Source organism: Neolamprologus multifasciatus, chromosome 10 (assembly GCF_963576455.1).
Source record: "Neolamprologus multifasciatus chromosome 10, fNeoMul1.2, whole genome shotgun sequence".
In the NCBI taxonomy this organism is placed as follows: Eukaryota; Metazoa; Chordata; class Actinopteri; order Cichliformes; family Cichlidae; genus Neolamprologus; species Neolamprologus multifasciatus.
In genome coordinates this window covers 16,619,664-16,639,722 of record NC_140448.1, presented here as the reverse complement: position 1 = coordinate 16,639,722, position 20,059 = coordinate 16,619,664, and the positions used below count along the sequence as shown (strand labels likewise).

Sequence of the window (20,059 nt, the reverse complement as noted above, 5' to 3'; positions counted from 1 at the left end):
TTATCAGAAGGTCACCGTGCTGACAGACGTCATGTCTTGTTTAAGACTGTAAAAGCTGATGGGATTTCCACTGTGCTTTAAGGAAATCAACCGAGCATTTGTGCTTTATTTAACTTTAAATTCAAGTGAAGAAACTGGAACAGGACTTTAAGCTTGATAGCAAATGAAACCGGCTTTGATAGTCTATCCAACAATGCCGTTATTTAGCAGTAGTTTTGTAACAATAATGATATTTGAATTCACATTTGGATTCCGTCTTGCACCAGCCAGCTCTCACTTAGACACACACCCAGCTTAAGATGATAGCACTGCAAGTAAGAAAAAGGGATCCAAGACTTCTCCTGACAGCACTTCCGCTAGGCATGTCTTAGATTTTCCGGAAAGGCTTTCAACACCCCCAGAGAAATTGATTTTCTATGTTGTGATAGTTTAGCTGCACCGAGCAATAGAAGCATCTTTGGCTTTTCCTGTTGAGAAAAAAACAGAAAAAGAGAGAAAAAAAACAGGAAACGTAAAGGCCGAGTGATACTTGTGGGGCTGTTGACAAAAACGCAGCAACAGCAGATGTTACCCTAAATGCGTTGCTGGCTACAGTTCGGCAGGGTTTGACCGTGAGTGTGCTTCATTTGATTTTGTTATTGTTGAACATCATCCAAAGCACTTTGCCCAAAAGGAAGCATTTGGTGGACTGAGAAAAAAATATAGAAGAAACTCCAAAATCATGTACAGCAATATTAGAGCTTTTGCAAATAATTATAATCTCTGAAGGTCCTCACAGGCACGGTAAAGACTGTGACTGTGCAACTTTTCATTCCGGCATGTGTGTTTATTTTCAGCTCAGATTTTGCATACAATACTCGCCTCTCCGATCTCGTTGTGCGTATGATTGAATGGATTCAGGCCCATCTGCATACGTTTGTCTCCTTTTGTGTGTGTGTGTGTGTGTGTGTGTGTGTGTGTGTGTGTGTGTGGTGGTGGTGGTGGTGGGGGGGGGGGGGGGTATCTGAAAAAGAAAACAAATCCTTTTATGTACAAACACATGCATCAGCCTGGCTATGCACACCTTGTTCTCAGATTCCTTCCTCTATGAATATAGAGGAAGGAATCTGAGCAGCATATTTCCAAATGTAAGGCTTTATTTTATGGCCTGTGCCACCTGGATTCCTTTTTGTTTAATGTGTAACCCCATTGGCACCAGCAAGCTTTCCTCATTTTATGAAATGTATCAACAAGCATGAATGTCTGATGGATTGCTGCAAAGTGGATTCACATGAAAGACGTTCGATAGACGAAGTGAGCGGCATTTGAAGGGAAAGGGTCGTGACGCACACACACACATATACCCAATCATGTATGCGTACCTAACAACTACGGTAGCTAATCCATCTCAGTAAGCTAAAATATGCTTATTTAAATCCTTCAGTCACAAATTCATTTCACACATTGAGGCACTGTAGTGATCAGTGGAGAAAAAAAATAGAAGCAAAGCACTCTTTTTCTCACCTTTCTGAACAACATTAAAGGGTGTGAATATCTAATCTGTTTGTCATCTGTTTCTCTCTCCCGCCTGTCACCATTTCATTGTCATTTTCTTTGTCTCTGCTCCTTTGTTATTTTTTTTAACTCATCTGGTTTGCTTTTCTTGTCTATTCCTTCTCTGTCATGCCCATCACCACCTTCACCTCTCAGGGATTGGCACCCAGGACGGCAGCGCAAAGAAGGAAGAGGACTTCAAGGGCAGGTCCCAGCGGCAAATTCAGTTCAACCCGGGACAGACCAGAGCCACGTGGCGTGTTCGGATACTGAATGATGGGAAGTACGAGCAGGCAGAAACCTTTCAAATTTTATTATCGGAGCCGGTGATGGGAGTGATAGAGTTCCCCGTCATGGCAACAGTTGAGATCTTGGATCCTAGTGATGGTCAGTCCTTCCCATATGCACCTTTTACCCTGCCTTCAACACACAAACACACACACACACACACACACACACACACACACACACACACACACACAGATGTTTTATGTGGCAATTATCAGCGGTGATGAGTGGTAAAACACATTTACTTAAGTAAGGCAGTTATTGCTCTCATAACTCGATTTTTCTGAGAGCTTTAGTGACTTGATAATTTGCAGACACATTATAGAATCACCTACTGAATTATGATGTAATATTGCACATATATTATCCTTGCTCACACTGTTTCAAGATGTTACAACAAGGCCCCTTTAATGCTTCCAACCTTAAGGTAATTCCTATGAATTCTAATGAACTAATCTCCAGAGGAGGCCAAATATTAACGATTCACAAATGATGCAGGTGGAGGATTATCTCATAAGAAGACTACATGGCCTCTAGTGTACTAGATAAAAAGAGAAAAGCGTGTTGGATGTGTGAGAAGTAGGCAGATGAACTTAGTGACATTACCAGGAAAAGCATGATAATGGCCAGAGTTACTTCAGGTAAGCTAGCTCCTGACTGTGAAATAGAAAAGAACAAATCATGAACAAATAATAGGATATGGTTTTACAAAGTAAATTGTTGCAGCTTTTATTAATGTTCTAAGAGCTGTAATTAAGGATATTGCCAAATATGGCCAAAGCATTAAGTGAGGGACTAATTAGAATCACATGTTGACTTTGCAAAACACATTTTTGACCAGAACTGAAAAATCTATACTTTAATCTAACAATATAAGTGCTTAATATCCTAAAAGTCAAAGGCCTCCTTCACTACAGCATCATCATTTTTGCCATTTTTCACATTTGTGACAGTTCATTACAACTGCTTGAGCACTGACTTAGTGACACTTTGGTGCCCACCTTTGAAATGTGTTGATTTGTGCTGCTGGTTTGAAAATGTATGTACAGCATCCATATTTGCCTCCCTGCAGCCTGATCAGCAACTTTATGTTCTGTTTTATTGGTCAAACAATAATGCACATGATACCTTTCATTTAATTAAGTCTTCCCTACATATACAGGCATGTGATAAATTATATTACTGTGCTAAACTATCTAGCCAGTAGCCACCCCTTGTGTCTTCATTTTTTCTTTCATATTTTGGCTTCCAAAGAGCTCAGATTTTTTACCTGACCGTTTTCCCAGGTATGTTTTTATATTTGTTTGTTAAGCCACTTAACATGAACTTATGAATCATAAAAATGAACTCAACGCATGGGATTAATCACTTTTATGTTTACACATGATATGCAATTAATTAAGAAACTATTTTAAATTATATCCTTGGGCACTTTACTGGCAAGCGGTTGTAAAACATAATTTGTTCCCATCTGCCAACAATAACAGAGCTTGACAGGCAGAAAATGCTTTTTCCTCAACAAGGTGATTCCCAAAGAACTATTAGCCCGAAACTTGAAATCTTGACATGGTGTACAGTGTGTCCTTCAAAAAATCTGAGTAAACTAGACACGTGGAAGACAAAACAACAAGTGGCAGGCCTAGTGCAGGTCTACAGTATCTGAAAGTCAGCTTCTTAAGAAATAGGAAAAAAATATATTGTTGACTGAGCCTCGTCAGAAATGGGCTCAGTGTAAGGGTGGTTGTCAAGACGGCACTCTTAATGAAATGGGGTAGCGCAACTACATGAAGGTTAAAACTACATGAAGTGACACCAAGGACGTTCTGGCAAAATGGCTACAGCAGCATAGCCACCGGACACCCTTACTGCAGATTACTGCAGTTTTTCCTTTAATCTGTCACCTGTATTTATTATATGTGTTTGGACAGAAAAGGAAGAGGGACAGAGGCATGCATCTACAGTCATTTTATTTCATTCTAGATCCAATTCGCTTTTCCTGCTAATCTGATGTGTGTCCTTTCTCAACAGACAACACAACATGAAAGCTGAAAATGATTTATTTACTTCTTTACATTGAGCTGCAGGATTGTGAGTTTCTTTCATGGAAGAAAGAACTGAGAAAACATTGTTTGTCATTACTGGTTAACTAAAATGTTATTTTATTCAGGAGGATGTACCCAGCATTACAAATTAAAATGAATTAAAACCACTGTGCATAGTGGAAATAATTCCTTTGTTAACCCAGATCGCAGAATACAGCTGAATATTCACCGAAGTTTCTGCAATGCATAAAGCATAGCACAAAATTTCTCCTCTGCCACTCAAGTATTTCTTTACAGAAGGCTGAAAAATACATATGCCTGACACGCAGAATCAAGAACTGTCAATATAAGTATTTTCTAATATAAGGCCTTGTCAGCTCTGCCCTGAGGAAAGGAGTAGAAATACATATTTGACATGATAGCAGGTGAAAAATTACTATAGGGATAATACTCATCTCTTAATGGTAGTAGTTTTTTTATACCCAGTGGAAATACTGAGCACAATCTGTGCTTCTTAAAATCAAATAAGTCATAAAAAAAGAAGAATAATCACACCCTGACACACTCACGCACACATCTACGCACACACAATGTCTTTCGCTTTCTTTCTTAAATAGGTTATAATCTGCCGTTTTCACTCTCATAGTTCTTTGTGTCTTTTCCTGCAAATTGAAATGTTAATGGAATATTGAGTGGTGCGACAAACTGACTCCTCTGCTCCATCCAGACGAGATTTACTCTTCTTCTGCTTTTACTTTCATTTTTTTTGCATGCATTACCCCCTCCTCAGTGCAACTTCCAAGTAATTACAGTTGAGCAGCAAAGATGGAAACGCTGAAGCGTCCATTATAGCGACATACTGCAGTTGCTCTCACCCCTCTCTCATTTGTTTTCTTGTCCTTTGTTTCTCAGTATCACTCCCCATGCCATGTTTTCCCTTCTCAATCTATCCTCCCCAGTGGGTTAATTACGAAGTGTGTGGAGGGCAGGGGCTGGTTTGTTTTCCGTCTTCTCGGGGGACTGTCTAATGTGACAGAGATGTGCCACTCTGTACTCTAATGGGTTAGTGAAGCTTTAGCTATGCCTGTGGTGTTAGCTGTACTCCAGCTTCTTTCTCTAATGATGAAAACGGGCTTTGTCTAGTCGTCTGGTTATCCCGGAGAGTCACTCCCTGGAGAATATGTCAGCCTGGCTAATATCAGCTTTAGAGGAGGAGAGAGGATCATTAAGTAAAAGTTCTCCAAAATTAAGGAGTGGAGTTTGCTCGAACAAACTCCACTTGTCTGTGTCGATGCTTGGAGTTTTTCTCTGGTGTTTTAAGCAAGAACACATACTTTATAGAGATGTGTGAGTGTGCTTCTACTTTTTACCTGCTGTCTGCCCATGTGATTGCTACGATTTTATTCTTTATATATGTAATGCATACGCAGATGAAGGGAAACGCCTGTTGTTGGACTGCATACTCAGCAGCCACATTGCTACAGGTGGTCGTATAGTTCTTGTGTTCTCATTAAGAACACAATACATCAGGACAACTTTTACTGCGTTTGCACCAGTGTCATTCTGCTAAACAAACAAGAACGCACTTGTGTCTTTGTGTGTCATCACGGACACTTGTCTCTAGTCATAAACACAGAGCTTTCAAGCGAGGAGCTACATCTTCTTACGCTGGATTGTGTTTTACTTATATTGTGCTATTAACTGCAGGTTTTTATGGGCTCATTTGTTATACATGTGCATCTCCATTTTGGGCATGACCAGCATTGCAAGGTGGTAATGAGTAAAGTGCACATTTATCACAACACAGTCAAACAGCAGCAACAAGGAAGTATATCCCAGCATCCATAGAATATTTATGAAATTATCAATAATGGAGAGGTTCAAGGCATAGGAAGAAAAGAAAAGCTGGAGTAAAAGAAAACAAAAACAGTTTTTATTTTGTTTGGTGAAACAATAGCAAAATCAGGTGCAAGTAGTCGCTGTTTTAACACCCAGCATAAAAGCCTGTGTTTATGTTCCAATCCCCATGAATGATTTAAAAAAGACTGTGGGTTTTCCTCCAGGAGGTGAACTTGACCCACTTGGCTGAAAATGTGCTTTTCCAAACCGCAGGTGGATTTAGAGGCAATAGAAGAGTGCGAGGAGGAGACTAAGTGTACAGTACGTGTGTGGAAAGAGGGAAGAAAATCAGGTTGTAACGTTACTCGTGTGTGTGGAATAGGTAAGCGGTGGACCTCAGTCTCCTTGTATGAGTCCCCGCGGAGTGACAGATTGTGGACAGGAACAGAATGAAAAAAAGTCGGGGAGGTGGAAGAAGACTGTGAGAACAATTATCGTAAGAGAAAAGAAATGTTCGACCTCCCCCCCGACCCCCCGCTGCGTGTAAGATTGTCTTATGTTGATGACTTCACCCCAAACAGCCTGCTCAGGAGGCTGATCTCTCTTTACGCCGGGCATTGAGTCAGATATAAATCTGTTTCACGCGCCAGTACTCGCCTTTTTAATTGAAGTTTTCGTCAGTGTTTTTCACCTCCCATCATTCAGCCATCGATTCTTTCAGAGAGCGCACGAAACAAAGGCACGCGAAGAACTGGGACGAGCTGAAGCTTCGGCCACTCTGTTAGCATTTTTATTGGTCCCAGTGCGTCTGTGGAAAATAGCCTCCAAAATTTATTGTTTCTATAATGCCAGTAAGTTCTGTGCTTTGATAGATGATGCTTTCACTAGCTCAAAGTTTCTCCCTCAATCACAAACTCCAGTCAGAGACGGAGAGAAAGGCGGGGAAGAAAATATGAGAGAGATGATTGACCCCTCTGAGTATGGAGCTGTAGATGGGTAAAACTCCCAGCTGATTGACTCTGTGGTATAAATTCAGATTCTTGCATGTGTAATTGTCCGCGATACGTGAGACAAGAAGAAAAACTTCCAAAGTGGTCTCTTTGAAGAGCCCGTCTGGTTACACCAAACCAAAAGACAGATGGAGAGTTACTCTCGAATGTGAATAAGCACACTGCAGGACCACCACTTCAATGGAATAAAAAAAATGAAAGGAAAATGTCAGCTGCAGCTCGCTAATGCAGAACCAGAACAAAAGCCTGTATTAGTCCTTGATGGCCTAATGCACTGTGGATTTTTGCAGATTGTTATACATATCATTACCCTTTTCTTTTTTCCCCTGACTCTCTCTCACTGTCTCGTTTTCTCTTTTCCCCTTCCAAACAGAGTCGACTGTATTTTTCCCTGAACAGATCCACTCAGTAGAGGAAGATGTTGGAGAGCTTTTCATCCCAGTGCACCGCAGTGGAGACATCAGCGAGGAGCTCATGGTGGTCTGCTACACACAGCAGGGTACAGGCTGGCCTTTTTTCACCTCATCTAACCCATTTCCCCCCTGTATACGCTGCAATCCTGCCATATTTGCGGACAGTGATCGCACCACTTGGTTAACGGTATAAAAAGCTGGGTCTGATTTACATACGTTATGTTCACCTGTATAATGAAGTCTCAGCTGTCCTTACTTCAAATCACAAAACAAATAGATCATGTAATTGTCTTGTGATATATGCGTCTGGATGACAGGCGATGTCTTTGTTATATTCATGTGTAGGTGGCGTGTCGGGTGCAGCTTTTTTCATCACCTATGCAGTTTGACAGTACCCGTTAAATCTGTTTAAAGTCAAGTCAGCTCTCTGGAAAAGAAGCTGTTCACACGGCATTTGCATTTTCACAAATCACATGTTAGCAGCCTAAGCACAGCAGGATCACACGTAGCTGTTAAGTTTTGCAAGAATTCTTGATTCCTTACATGCTCCACAACATCCGCTTCCTCTTTAATAATTCAGCCATACTATTTTTTGCTTTTCACGGTTAATGAAAAATGAAAGATTTCTAACAAATTTGCCAGAACGTGATGGAAATTTACTTGTGTGCTCCTTGCCATACACCGACAGAGCTAATGGACTTGCTGCAATTAAAAGTCGAAGTTTAGCTATGCTGAAAATCTGAATCTTATGAAATTCAAATACAGATTTGTAGCACTGAGATACACAACATCTTCATATTTTCTTCATTTCATTATTTTCATATTTATTTTTATGCTCTTAATCCAAGTTGTTATACACAGCTCAAAAAAATTAAAGGAACTATTTTTAATCAGAGAATATCATCTGGTCAGTTAAGTAGCACAGACAGTTGTTAATTAGTTTCAGCTACCTTGGTGATAATGAAATGAACAGTAGGTGCAGTGTCCAACTCATCCAGGGTGAGGGTTTATCAGAAGGTTTGCACAGACTCAAGAGCATGGAGGAGATTACAGGAGACAAGCAGTTACTATAGGAGAGCTGGACACGGTTGTAGAAGGTCCTTAACCCATCAGCAGGACCAGTATCTGCTCCTCTGTACAAGGACAAACAGGAAGAGCACTGCCATCCTGTTCCTCTAGGTCACACTAATGACCTCCAGCAGGCCACTGGTGTGAATGTCTCTCATCAGAAATAGACTTCATGAGGATGGCCTGAAGGCTCGACATCTTTTAGTGGGCCCTGTGCTCGCTGCCTGACACCTTGAAGGTGATTGGTATTTGCCAAGGAACCCCAGAATTGGTAGAACCACCACTGACATCCTGTGGTTTTCATAGATGAGGGCAGGTTCACCCTAAGCACATGTGACAGATGTGAAAGGCTCTGGAGAAGACGCAGAGAACATTATGCTGCTTGTAACATCGTTCACCAATGGAGAGACGAACAAACCATGAAACCATTGTTAGATCCTCCGCTGGTGCAGTGAGTGGCCCCCACCCTCAGCTGACATAAATCTAGTAAAACACCTCTAGGACATCATTTTAAGTCCTTGTGATGCTGTTATGTTGCACCTCAGACTGTCCAGGATGCCTTGGTCCAGATCTGGGATGAGACCCTCCAGGACACCTGGCGTCATCTAATTAGGAGCATGCCCCGACATTGTCACTCAGGCAAGAACATGGGGGCCATACAAACTACGGAGTATCTTAAGTTGCTGCACTGGAATTTCAGCAAAATGGAAAAGCCTGTTGCATCATTTTTTCACTTTGATTGAATCTTCTGTAGGTTCATACATTTCATTTCCGTTAGACAATCCTTTCATTTCTTACACATTACCCAGTCCATATCTGTATTATTATTTAGCATGATTTTTTTCCCACAGAGATCTGTTGCGTTTTCAAAGTGTTCCTTTAATTTTTTTTGAACACTGTATTAAAAGATTTGTATCAATAACACATCTTCCTTGTACAGAGGATACCATTTATGGTCTTTTCATTAGGTCTTTTCAACCATATTTTATTCTTTTTATGCTTTTGTGCATTGTACTCACCATTGTTGTTGCTGGTCCTTTTAAAGGTTCGGCCTCAGGAACCATTCCCACCACTGTCCTCTCTTACTCGGACTACATCTCCCGTCCTGAGGAACACAGCAGCCTCCTTCGCTTCGACAAGAGTGAGAGGGAGAAGCTGTGCCGCGTGGTGATCATAGACGACTCCCTGTACGAGGGAGAAGAGAGCTTCAACGTTACTCTGTCACTGCCTGTGGGAGGACGTCTGGGAATGCACTACCCCTCCACCAAAGTTAACATCTTGGAAGATACGGATGATGGTAATGCATTCTAATAATAGCTTTCTAACTTTATCTTTTTCAGGTGATCATTTCAAGACGTTCTAAGAGCTTCATAGAGAAAACTTCAAAATCTATTTGTGGTCAAACCATTTTGCTGCCAGATGTGATGTACCGTAACCCGAATCACAGCGGCTCTGGTGAACTTTGCAAAAGGTTCTTGTCTCGCTTCAGAGATTTAGAAGATTTGATTTATTTCAGCTTGGCTTTAATGTTAAAGCACACGTGCTTATATGCACTCTTTCAAACAAGTGCATGAATTTCTGTTGTTTTGAATTTTCTTCGGAGCCCTCATATCACAGAATTTCTCTTAATTATGCTTGTTTCACAGAGTTAGCGGGTGTTAAGGCATGCAGGATTAGAGTGCTGAAATAGACCCTGTACTCACAGCAGACAGATGGAATCAAACTCCTGTCACGCTGCTATTCTGACAATTTTTAATTACAGTCGAGAAGCGAGCACAAGTCCGGTGGGACTGCATTATCTCACGTGTCCCTTGTCTGCTTTCATCCAGTTACAGCATCGTATGGACCAAAGTAGATTAAATATTCCAAAAGCAAGAGAAATGTGTAGATGATTTATCTGGGGACTGACATGCCTGCTGGGAAATACCTATTGCAATCTGTATGCGTTCTCCACCATCTCACTATTCTGCATTGATTTACTTTAGAGACTTCACAGTGACAGAATGATGTCTGTGCTCTGGATTTTTTGCTAAATGCCACCAAATCGATTAAAAAGTGAAAGTCGGTAAAAGTCACAATTTTTGTATCTCTTTTGGAGATAAGGCTGTAATGTCTATAATGAATTTGGGACAAATACCAGTGATGTAACAAAGGCCATAAAGACAGTCTTCATTCAGCTTACACGCTTGTTGTTCAGACACCCATTTGTCATCTATCTGGACAAATACAGGCTGGCAGATTTAAAGCAGCAGAGTAAGAGCCAACGTTTTAGGACAAAGGAAAAAGTCAAATCAAAAAATTGTAAGATATATAATCAAGCTGAGAACACATCCTTACTCATTTTCTGTTTGTGTCACGGAGACCTCATCATGCTTCTGCCAAACGGCAGCCTGGGATAAATAAAACAATGACGACTTACAACTGAGAACTCATTTAGGGATACAAACAATTGTGCCAAATTGACTGACTGTGCATATGTGCGGGGAGGCATCTGGGGCTAGTTAACAAGAAACATGACACATGGTTCTGATTGTTAGTAAATTGTCAGAAGATTTCAGACTTGGTGCTGAGTTCAAAGGAATGGAAATGTGTTTGTGAGAGCCCAACTCCAGTGAGAGATTATGTGTCATTTTTAGCCTCCCAGAGGATAATACGCTGTCTGACAGTGTTCTAATACCTGCGCCCAGGCAGTCAAACTGCAGCCTCATTTTCTTTAGTGCAACCTCCAATTGGCCAGGAAAATAGTGAAACAAGAGTTATGCAGCATGTGTTTACTTGTGTCACATGGTTCCTTGCATCTGCATGGATGTTTATGTGTGAAGGTAAGGTAAGGTAAATGGTGAGAAAAGCACTTAAAGAACACTTAAGTGTGACTGGTAGTTCTCTCTCTAGCCCCATTTTCCCTTCCCTCAGGTTAGAGTCAAGTTCACCTGGCTGCTCTCCTTCCATCTATTTATCCACTATACCTCTCTCTCTCACACACACACACACACACACACACAGGGTTTTCTCACTTCATCTGAGAAAAAAAGTCCCAGAGATATCTGCTTGATTTAGTACTTTATCAGATTAAACTCTACAGTACCCGTCGCCCTGAGTGTTGCGCTCTGCATGGTTGCACATTTTGACTCAAAGTGAGTGTTGTCATCTCCTTGTACCCTGCCAAGGAGAGACGAACGCGCAGACTTTTCGGATGGGTGCATATGGCCACAGCTGAGTTTGTAGAATTGTAGATTAGCTCTGAGTATCTCTTGGAAACCCAGGCCTTCATTTTAATATTAGGGCAGCCTGAGTGTTGGTCACACCAAAGCTGCAGAATACCTCTGGCTATTTTGTACGCCCTGACTGAGGTGAAACAGTTGGGTTACTTTGCATTTCACAAGGTAAACTTAGAACAGGAGAGTTTTTGTTTGTGCTGCTATCAGCAATACTATTTTTCTACAGTATAAGTCTTCAACTACCCATTATTTCTTAATTTTTTGCTAGGGAAATATTAAATATGACCACTGAAATTCACTTTGCACATTTACTGAAATGTGCCAACATGCACAAAGGAGCAGATACTGATCCTGCTGTTGGGTTAACAACCTTCTATGGCTCTGTCCAGCTATCCCACAATAACTGTCCATCCGCTGGAATCTCCTTCACGGCCATCTGGCAACAGCACGTATTGATGTGCCATCCTGGATGAGTTGGACTACCTGTGCAACCTCTGTAGGGTCCAGGTGTCATCTCATGCCAACAGAAGTGACCTAGCCAAATGCAAAACTAATGAAAAAAAAAAACATTAAAAATAGATGAGAAGGGGGAAAAAATGTCAGTGACTTCCACCTGTAAAACCACTCCTGTTTTGGGGGTTGTCTCATTGTTGCCCCTCTAGTACAACTGCTAAAACTGATTAACCTCCTCTGCTGTTTAGCTTACAGCACTGATTTAATCAATATCCCAAAAGTTTAATTGACTTGATGCTATATTCTGATTAATAAGTGTTCCTTTAATTTCTTCGAGCAGTCTGTGTGTGATGGGGTTTGGTCCAAGTTTTGATGGTCTAGGAGGAGGAAAAAAAGAACAAAAAAATCCCCAAAACCAACAGATTTCACAGGTGCCACTGTAGAAAACCTGGAGGAGTAGGTGACTTATATGCTGAAGGCTGCTGCAGGGGCATGGGTTCAAATGTGAGCCTGTGTGTCACGATACCCTGTTTTCAACCCTTTCCACTATTCTAGCTAATAAAAGCTAAATGCCAACAAAAAGACAAAGGTTTGTTTATTATAGTTAAATATGACCTACCTTCTTAATCATTCCACGATTCGATATGACGTTTATTACCTAAAAGCCTCCATACCAAGTGAAATACTGCATACAGACAGTTTGTATTAGCGAGCAATTCTTTACAGGACAGCTGAGAATGTACTATAAACTGCATTTAAAGGTGCAGTGACACACAAATGGCTACAGACACCCACACACTAGTAATTATCATAATTTGGCTTTACACCTTCCCCACACACTTCAGAGTGCTAAACCACAGGCGTTGTCCCAGAGGGGAGAGAGGATTCATTTCTCATTCATCAGTCATCACTCACCTCCCTCTTGTGGTGTCACGCAGAGGGGAGCGCAGTCAAGACGTGTGAATACAGACATGTTTATTAGCATCTTAGCAGAAGTGTCCTCGCTGAGCACAGAAGGAACTGGAGCCAGATTGCTTGCATTTAGTGTTTAAAGATAAGATACACGTCCACGCTCTTACAAGCCCCTTGTTTATCAGTGTTTACGGTCAGACGTTTTTATCCATGTGTTTTTCCTACCTACGCAGTCTGTTACTTTGCTTTTACTCTGCCTTTGTGCAAATACACACATTCTGTTTGCAGTGATGCATCTGTTAGATAACAGTGAGCGTGTAGGAAGAAAAGGTAAATGAGAAAGACAGATGCATTGAGGAAAGAAGTCTTTGGATGGGGCGAGAGAGGGCACAGGCTGCACTTGATGTGCAATACTCGCTGGATATTATTACCCTGAGCTGTCACTTGTTATGTGAAGCTGGCAGTCAACATGCAACTGCAGATTTTTTTTTTTCTCGGTCCCTTTGTTAAGTACTCCACTTAGCTTTTGTTATGTGGCCTAGTTAAAGTATATAAATAAAATATGAAAGTTCATATATCAGTAGAGTAATATTCAGAATAAAAAAAAAATTCTCTGGCTTGTTAAGTATTTGATCGAGACACGAAAACACAATAACACACGTGCTATTTTTGGATTATATGCCGGAATATAAGAAACAGGCCAGTTTAAAATGGAGACAGAAGAACTTTTATTCTGTCACTTTTTATGACTCGACGCGGGTGTGAGGGAAAGGGGTGGGGGGCGGCTTGTGAGAGATGAAACTGTCAAATACACACTGGACTGCCTCCACTTTGCTGCCTCAGGAAACAATCCTAGTTCAAACAAGCCTTTGAGCAGTCTGGGGGGCCACATTCTCTTTGTCTCTCCATCTCACTACTTTACAGTCAGGGAAAAAGACTCACACATACACACACAGGCTTTGTTTCAGTGTTAACAGCATCCATATTTGTTAAAAGTACTTAATTATTCTGCCAGGAGAAACAATTAAAATTAAAAATGTGTGGATTTAAGGCCGATAGATGTTGAAAGGTCACACTCCCCTGCAGTTTAGCTTCAGACTAATGGCCTGCCGCTTTTTGACCATTCTGTCCAGCTACTGGCTATACAAATGAATCATGCCAGGCTGCAAATGGCTGCTGGACATCTATACAGATCTATAGATTAGTACCACTACTTCTGCTGATTTAGCTCATATATGCTACGTCAGCTGTCAAGTTAAAGTATGAAGAAAAAGCCACATGTGTGCTGACCTTAAAAGCCCCCAAATACTGAATATCTCAGAGTGTTAATATTTAAAGAAAAGAATGAGTCAACTAATACATTTAACCTCCTAAGATCCAAACTCTTCCACGGCATGCATTTTTAATTTCTCTTTGATATTTGGGCATATTGGGGCCAAATGAATGTAAAAACAAAGAATTACCAGATTTTTTTACCTTATTTTTGTTTTTAAGAACAATAAGAGCCACATATGAGGATATTTGTTTAAAATTTTGATAGAACAGTAGCATTATAATGTCCTCGTAAGTGGATATCAGGCCCATGTAGAGCAAAATTGAGCATTTTAGTCTAAATAACCCAAAATGTGATGTCCACATATGTGGACGCCAGGTCCTAGGAGGTTAAAGACAGAAATCATTGAAACTAAACGGACATTATGAAGCTGTAGTCTGGAATCAAGAAGCATTAATTACAGCCATTTATTTATTTCTTGTCTTTTCTCCCCAGTTCCTGTGTTTTACTTTGGGGAGGTAGAGTATCATGTGGATGAGAGCGACGGGTATGTGGAGATCAAAGTGTGGAGGACGGGAACGGATTTGTCCAAATCTGCAGCCGTTACTGTAAGCTCTCGCAAGGCAGAGCTCGTTTCTGCAGAAGGTGAGCTCCCATACAGTTAAAGTATTGCTTCTGGCAGATAACAATAATTGAATTGACCAGTAGCATTATTTGTCATTTACCTGCATTCTGTTTGTCTGTATATTTTATTTACAGCCGGTATTGACTATGTGGGCATCAGTCACAACCTTGACTTTGCTCCAGGCGTCAGCACGCAGACGTTCAGGGTAATCATCCTGGATGACCTGGGACAGCCAGAGCTGGAGGGGATTGAGAGCTTTGAGCTGGTCTTACGCATGCCAGTGAATGGCATCCTGGGAGAACCTGGAAAGGCTACAGTCTTCATAAATGACTCAGTGTCTGACTGTGAGTCACTCTATATTGCTGAGAATTTTCATAAATACATTCATAAAGGCATCTTAACTTTATGTTTAATGTGATTAACTCACACGGTCAAAGTGTTGGAAATGCACTGCGAACACATTACTGTAGGAAAATGATATTAGCATTGAGCTAGAGCATCACTATCCAGCCTGTTTTTTCTGTTCTTTATATTACTGATAATAATATAATAAAATTAATGATATTTGTTAATATATGTGTATAGAAATATATAAATAAGCCTTAGAAAGTTTGTCAAACTTCTTCAGATTTTCATTTAGCTGCTTTAGTAAACGCAAAGTTATAATTAATTTGTCACTGTGTGTTCATAGTTCCACTGCAATCATTACCACTGTTAGCTTGATGTGACAGCTATGTTATTTGATTTGGTCTTTCATTTGCAGCTTATTCCAATTCCAGCAAGGGAGAAATTATCTCTGCGTTAATATTATGAAATGACTGAACTATCCTTTTTGACTACAGTGGCAAAGGTCCAGTTTCGTGAGTCGGTGTACACTGGAGAGGAGAGCGATGGCCAGATCACAGCGACAGTGTACCGCAGTGGTGACATCAGACATAAATCTTCTGTCCGCTGTTACACCCGTCAGGGCTCTGCGCAGGTCGCCTCAGACTTTGATGAGCGGCCAAACACAGATGCCTCTGTCATCACTTTCTTACCAGGTTCTTCAGTAATTGCACTGTTACATCATGCATGCTTTCCTTAAATTCTTTTGTTCCCTGCGCTCTGAAAGCTGACACCTTTTCAGGTGAATAAACAAGTTTTGCAGAAATGTAAAAAGAAAAAAAAATCCACATACTCCAATACTGCTTTAACGGTTCCCTTTTTTTCTTGTTTTTGTTCTCTTTATAATTTTTTTTTTCAAATATACTCAGCATGCAAACAGCTTCCTTAAACCATTGAGGGACTGAATAAAGGGAAGAATAATTGTATAGATAAGGATTTTATATCCTCTACAGATAAAAGAAGAGTAGAAGCCTTTTTTCTTCCATTTCAATTTCTTTGACATGTCACATCTTGTGACCCGTTTTGCTGTACATTCTAGGCGAGGTGGAGAAGCCGTGTATTCTGTCTCTGGTTGATGACATGCTATATGAGGATGGAGAGGAGCTCCGGCTGGTTTTAGGAAACCCGAAGAGCAATTCACATTTTGGCGCATCAGTTGGAGCTCTAAACGAGACGCTTGTGAAAATCAAGGATACGGCAGACAGTAAGTGGAAGAAAGGAGGCAGAGGTTGAAAAAGGTCGGAAATTAACTGCTTTAAAAAATAGAAGCCAATGAAGAGCACTGGCTTTGAATATAATTCACAGAGAAAATTTAAAGTACACCAATACATCATTATTGTTGATAACCTGGTAGTAATTACAATCAAATTTTTGTAAAATATTGTAGAATATATATAAAGACACAATACAGTGATTTGCAAATCTCAAAACCCCTATTTTACTCACAACAGAGCATGGAAAGCATAGCAAATGTTTAAACTTCTTTTAATAGTCTGTAAATATCTGGGAACTGGGGAAACCGGCTGCTGGATTTTAAGGAGAGGAATGTTGTCCCATTCTTATCTGATATAGGCGTCTAGCTGTTCAGCAGCTCTTCCTGTTTTTAATTTCATGATACACCTAATTTTTTAGTTGGTAAAAGGTCGGCACTCCAGGCAGGTCAGGTCAACACCCGTACTACTATAAATGCTGTTAGACAGTAATAGCTGCAGACATATGCAAGGTATTCCCTGAAAAAGACATTGTCTGGATGGAAGCTTATGTTCCTCTAAGACTTATAAATAAATGTATATAACTTTCAGCACTGATGTCTTTCTAAATGTGCAAGCTGCCAGTGCAATAGATGCAGGATTTTGAATTGAGTGCTGACAACAAGCTGGATGGTATTTCTCCTCTTCCAGAGGACGAGGTTTACCACTTTCAATGATTTACCACATTTTAAATACATTTTTTATTTAAAATCCTTCTTGAACTGGTTAAATGTTCTTTGACCATCATTTGTGGACGGCACAATGAACTGTGTTCAAAGACGATGATTTCTGGAAGTGTTTCTGAGCCCATGCAGTGATTTGCATGACAGAATCGTGCTTGTGTTTAATGCCGTCCACTCGGAGGCCTGAAAACTACTTGCATCCAGATTCTCTGAATCTTTTGATGATATTACGCACTGTAGATGATGATATAAATTTTACATCTACACAGTTTTATGTTGATGAGCAATATTCTGAAATTGTTCCACTATTATTTGGGGGGATGTGGGGGGTTGCACATTGAAGAACCTCTGCCCACCTGTTCTTCTGAGAAACTCTCTTTATTCCCAATCGTGTTTCTGACCTGTTGTTCCAGTTCCAGCTCCAGTTGTTTCTTTTTTAGCACTACTTACTTTTCCAGCCTTTTTTTTACCACTGTCTCAACTTTTTGAAGACACTTTGCCATCAAATTCAAAATAAGCCAATATTTTTCATGTAATAGTAAAATATCTCAGTCGAAACATCTGATATGTTTTTTTATGTTCTACTCTGAATAAAGCATGAATTACTGCAAATTATTGCATTCTGTATTTTATTTACATTTTACACTGATCTACTTGGAACTGATGTTGTAAAAGTCTTTACATACATTTCAATGAGTTTGCTTTACATTTTAATTCTGTCCACCTTAGAACCCATCATCCGTTTTCTGGACACCAAGTTCAGTGTTAATGAACCAAAGGAAGCCAGCGCTGTAGCCACTGTGAAGATCCCTGTGGTACGAGTGGGTGACACATCAAAAGTGTCGGTGGTTCGCGTTCACACTAAAGATGGGTCAGCTGTTTCAGGAGAAGACTATTATCCTGTATCTCAAGGTAAATCCCACATATATCCTCTTATGGTGTGATATGATTAAAAGCCCCAGATGCATAAAAGAGCTTCAATGCAGTGCACAGTTCTTTTTTTGAACTGTCATTAAAGACCAAAAGCTGTCTTCCTCTCCTCGTTCCCTTTTCTCAGCACGTTAGTGGCGTTGAAACATGTGAAGCAGAACTTTCAGTAACTCACTAATAAATACAAACCTCTACAGCACCATTAGTAATCACGAGATACACCAAATTTGCACTTAATGACCTACACATATCCTCTTGATTGATTTCTATTATGCATTTGCGGCAGCCAGAGAGGTGAAACAAGGGTCCCCATGGGAATGTTAGATTAATGAAAGTGGGCATAGGGTTTTATTTGGGCAAGGGTCATTAATTTATAATTTTATCTCAAATGGAGAAAGATGATTTCTGCTATAGTCCAGTGGGAGGTTATGTAATTTTTAATAAAATTTCAGCAGTCTTCATGTCAGCAGGATGAGGTCTTTTGTTCTATCTGCTCAGCTTTTAGCCCAAAGTGAACTTTTCTAAGCTTAATCAAGGCTTGAAATATTTATAGAATACATTCAGTCAATTCAAATTATACCTGCCTACCCACCGTTAAAATTTCCCCGCAGTTTTGAATCATACAGCCGTGAATTTCTCATATTGCACAATATTTTCTCGCCGCAGCACATTTCTAATGCAAAGCTCTATTACTTACCGTGCAAGGAGATGGACCACCTTTGGCACTATGCAAATAGAAACCTGCAATGCTTTTTAGCTAAGTGATATATTCTTCTGAAGCAATAAAATGTGCATTGGGCTAATCTGCGAGGCCTTTTTATTTCCTGTAAAAATGTAAATTCGGCAAAAAAGAGGTGGAAATCTGGCCTTGCAAGTCAATTACTTTTATCTCAGGAAAAGATATCGATCGGTGCAGTACACTTTTCCTAATAACGATCTATTTGTGCTATATCGTGTACATTTTAAACTGTTTCCCTGATGATTGTGTGCTTCTATATTTGTGTGTGCCCAGTCCTTGAGTTCAAGCAGGGGGATAAGCAAAATGTGGTGGAGGTGCAGGTGCTTTTTGACGGAGTCCGAGAAATGAGGGAAGCGTTTACGCTCCATCTGAAGCCTGATGAAAACATGGTGGCTGAAACTCAGGTCAGAAGTGTGCACGTGCTTAACCGCCACAAAGCGATCACACAAAATCCAAACTGACAGCTCAGGAATTTAAAGCTTAATGAAAAAGTAAAAAGATTAAAAGCTTTTTTTTTTCTGATTTGACCCATATTTATCCAGGTCAGTCCCAGTGAGATCAGGGATCTTTTTTACAAGGGTGTCCTGGCCCAGACACCAGCAGCACTTTACTGTAGTTGCAACCAAGAGGGTGATGAAAACATTTTGCAATGAATAATAGATTATGTTAAAAAAAAAAAAAGACAGAAGAAGTGAGGAGAAGTAAGGAGTAGAAAGAGAAAAGGGGAAACAGAAAGTCTGAAGAGAGAAATGTCCAAGAATTTAAACACATTCACTGATAAGTCATTACTCAGAAACACTTCTGTGTCAGTACTCCTTAAAGCTCTTTTTCTGAACCAGGTGACTAAAGTGATCGTTTACATCGAGGAGATCAACAGCATGGCTGATGTCACCTTTCCCTCCCTTCCTCATGTGGCGTCGTTGCTCCATTACGATGATGTCACCAGGACACCAGACAGCCTTCACCCACCAGCCGGCTATCCACTCATCTGTGTCACAGTGAGTCACGCTTAAATGGTATTTAGGGACACAACTGGCCCTGGAGGAATAGTCTTGCTCACTCTACGACAACATGCCTTCTAGAAACACCTGGGAGAGATCAGCTTAACAGAAAACAGTTACATTTATTACGTTTTTTTCCAGTAACGAAGGTAGCATTTTTTTTTCTCAGGATCAAACTGTCCACCAGGAATCAGCTATTCTGTTCTTAAAATAAACATTACACAGCTTGGTAGGCCACAGTCGCCATGCTCTCATACACAGGAGAATCTCTGCCACTCTTGGAAACGTGTTCAGTGAGAAACTTAAATGGATTGTCGTGATGTGTTAAGTCATTTGCTCCTCAGGTGACTGCTGAATGTGGCTAGAACTGTGTATGTGTTTGTGTGTGCGAGAGAGAG

General features: G+C 40.5%; 1 protein-coding gene across 1 annotated transcript in view; it reads left to right on the top strand.

Annotated features, from left to right (window-relative positions):
* The window catches only part of frem2a (FRAS1 related extracellular matrix 2a), a 73,163-nt gene that overhangs the window by 43,645 nt on the left and 9,459 nt on the right, over positions 1-20,059 (top strand). Inside the window, exons 4-13 of the mRNA XM_085174452.1 lie at positions 1,690-1,920; positions 7,086-7,211; positions 9,239-9,490; positions 14,545-14,694; positions 14,809-15,018; positions 15,517-15,714; positions 16,098-16,262; positions 17,721-17,903; positions 18,934-19,064; positions 19,500-19,658. Of these exons, the coding sequence (XP_085030578.1) occupies positions 1,690-1,920; positions 7,086-7,211; positions 9,239-9,490; positions 14,545-14,694; positions 14,809-15,018; positions 15,517-15,714; positions 16,098-16,262; positions 17,721-17,903; positions 18,934-19,064; positions 19,500-19,658 (1,805 nt within the window). The remainder of the gene's footprint in view (positions 1-1,689; positions 1,921-7,085; positions 7,212-9,238; positions 9,491-14,544; positions 14,695-14,808; positions 15,019-15,516; positions 15,715-16,097; positions 16,263-17,720; positions 17,904-18,933; positions 19,065-19,499; positions 19,659-20,059) is intronic.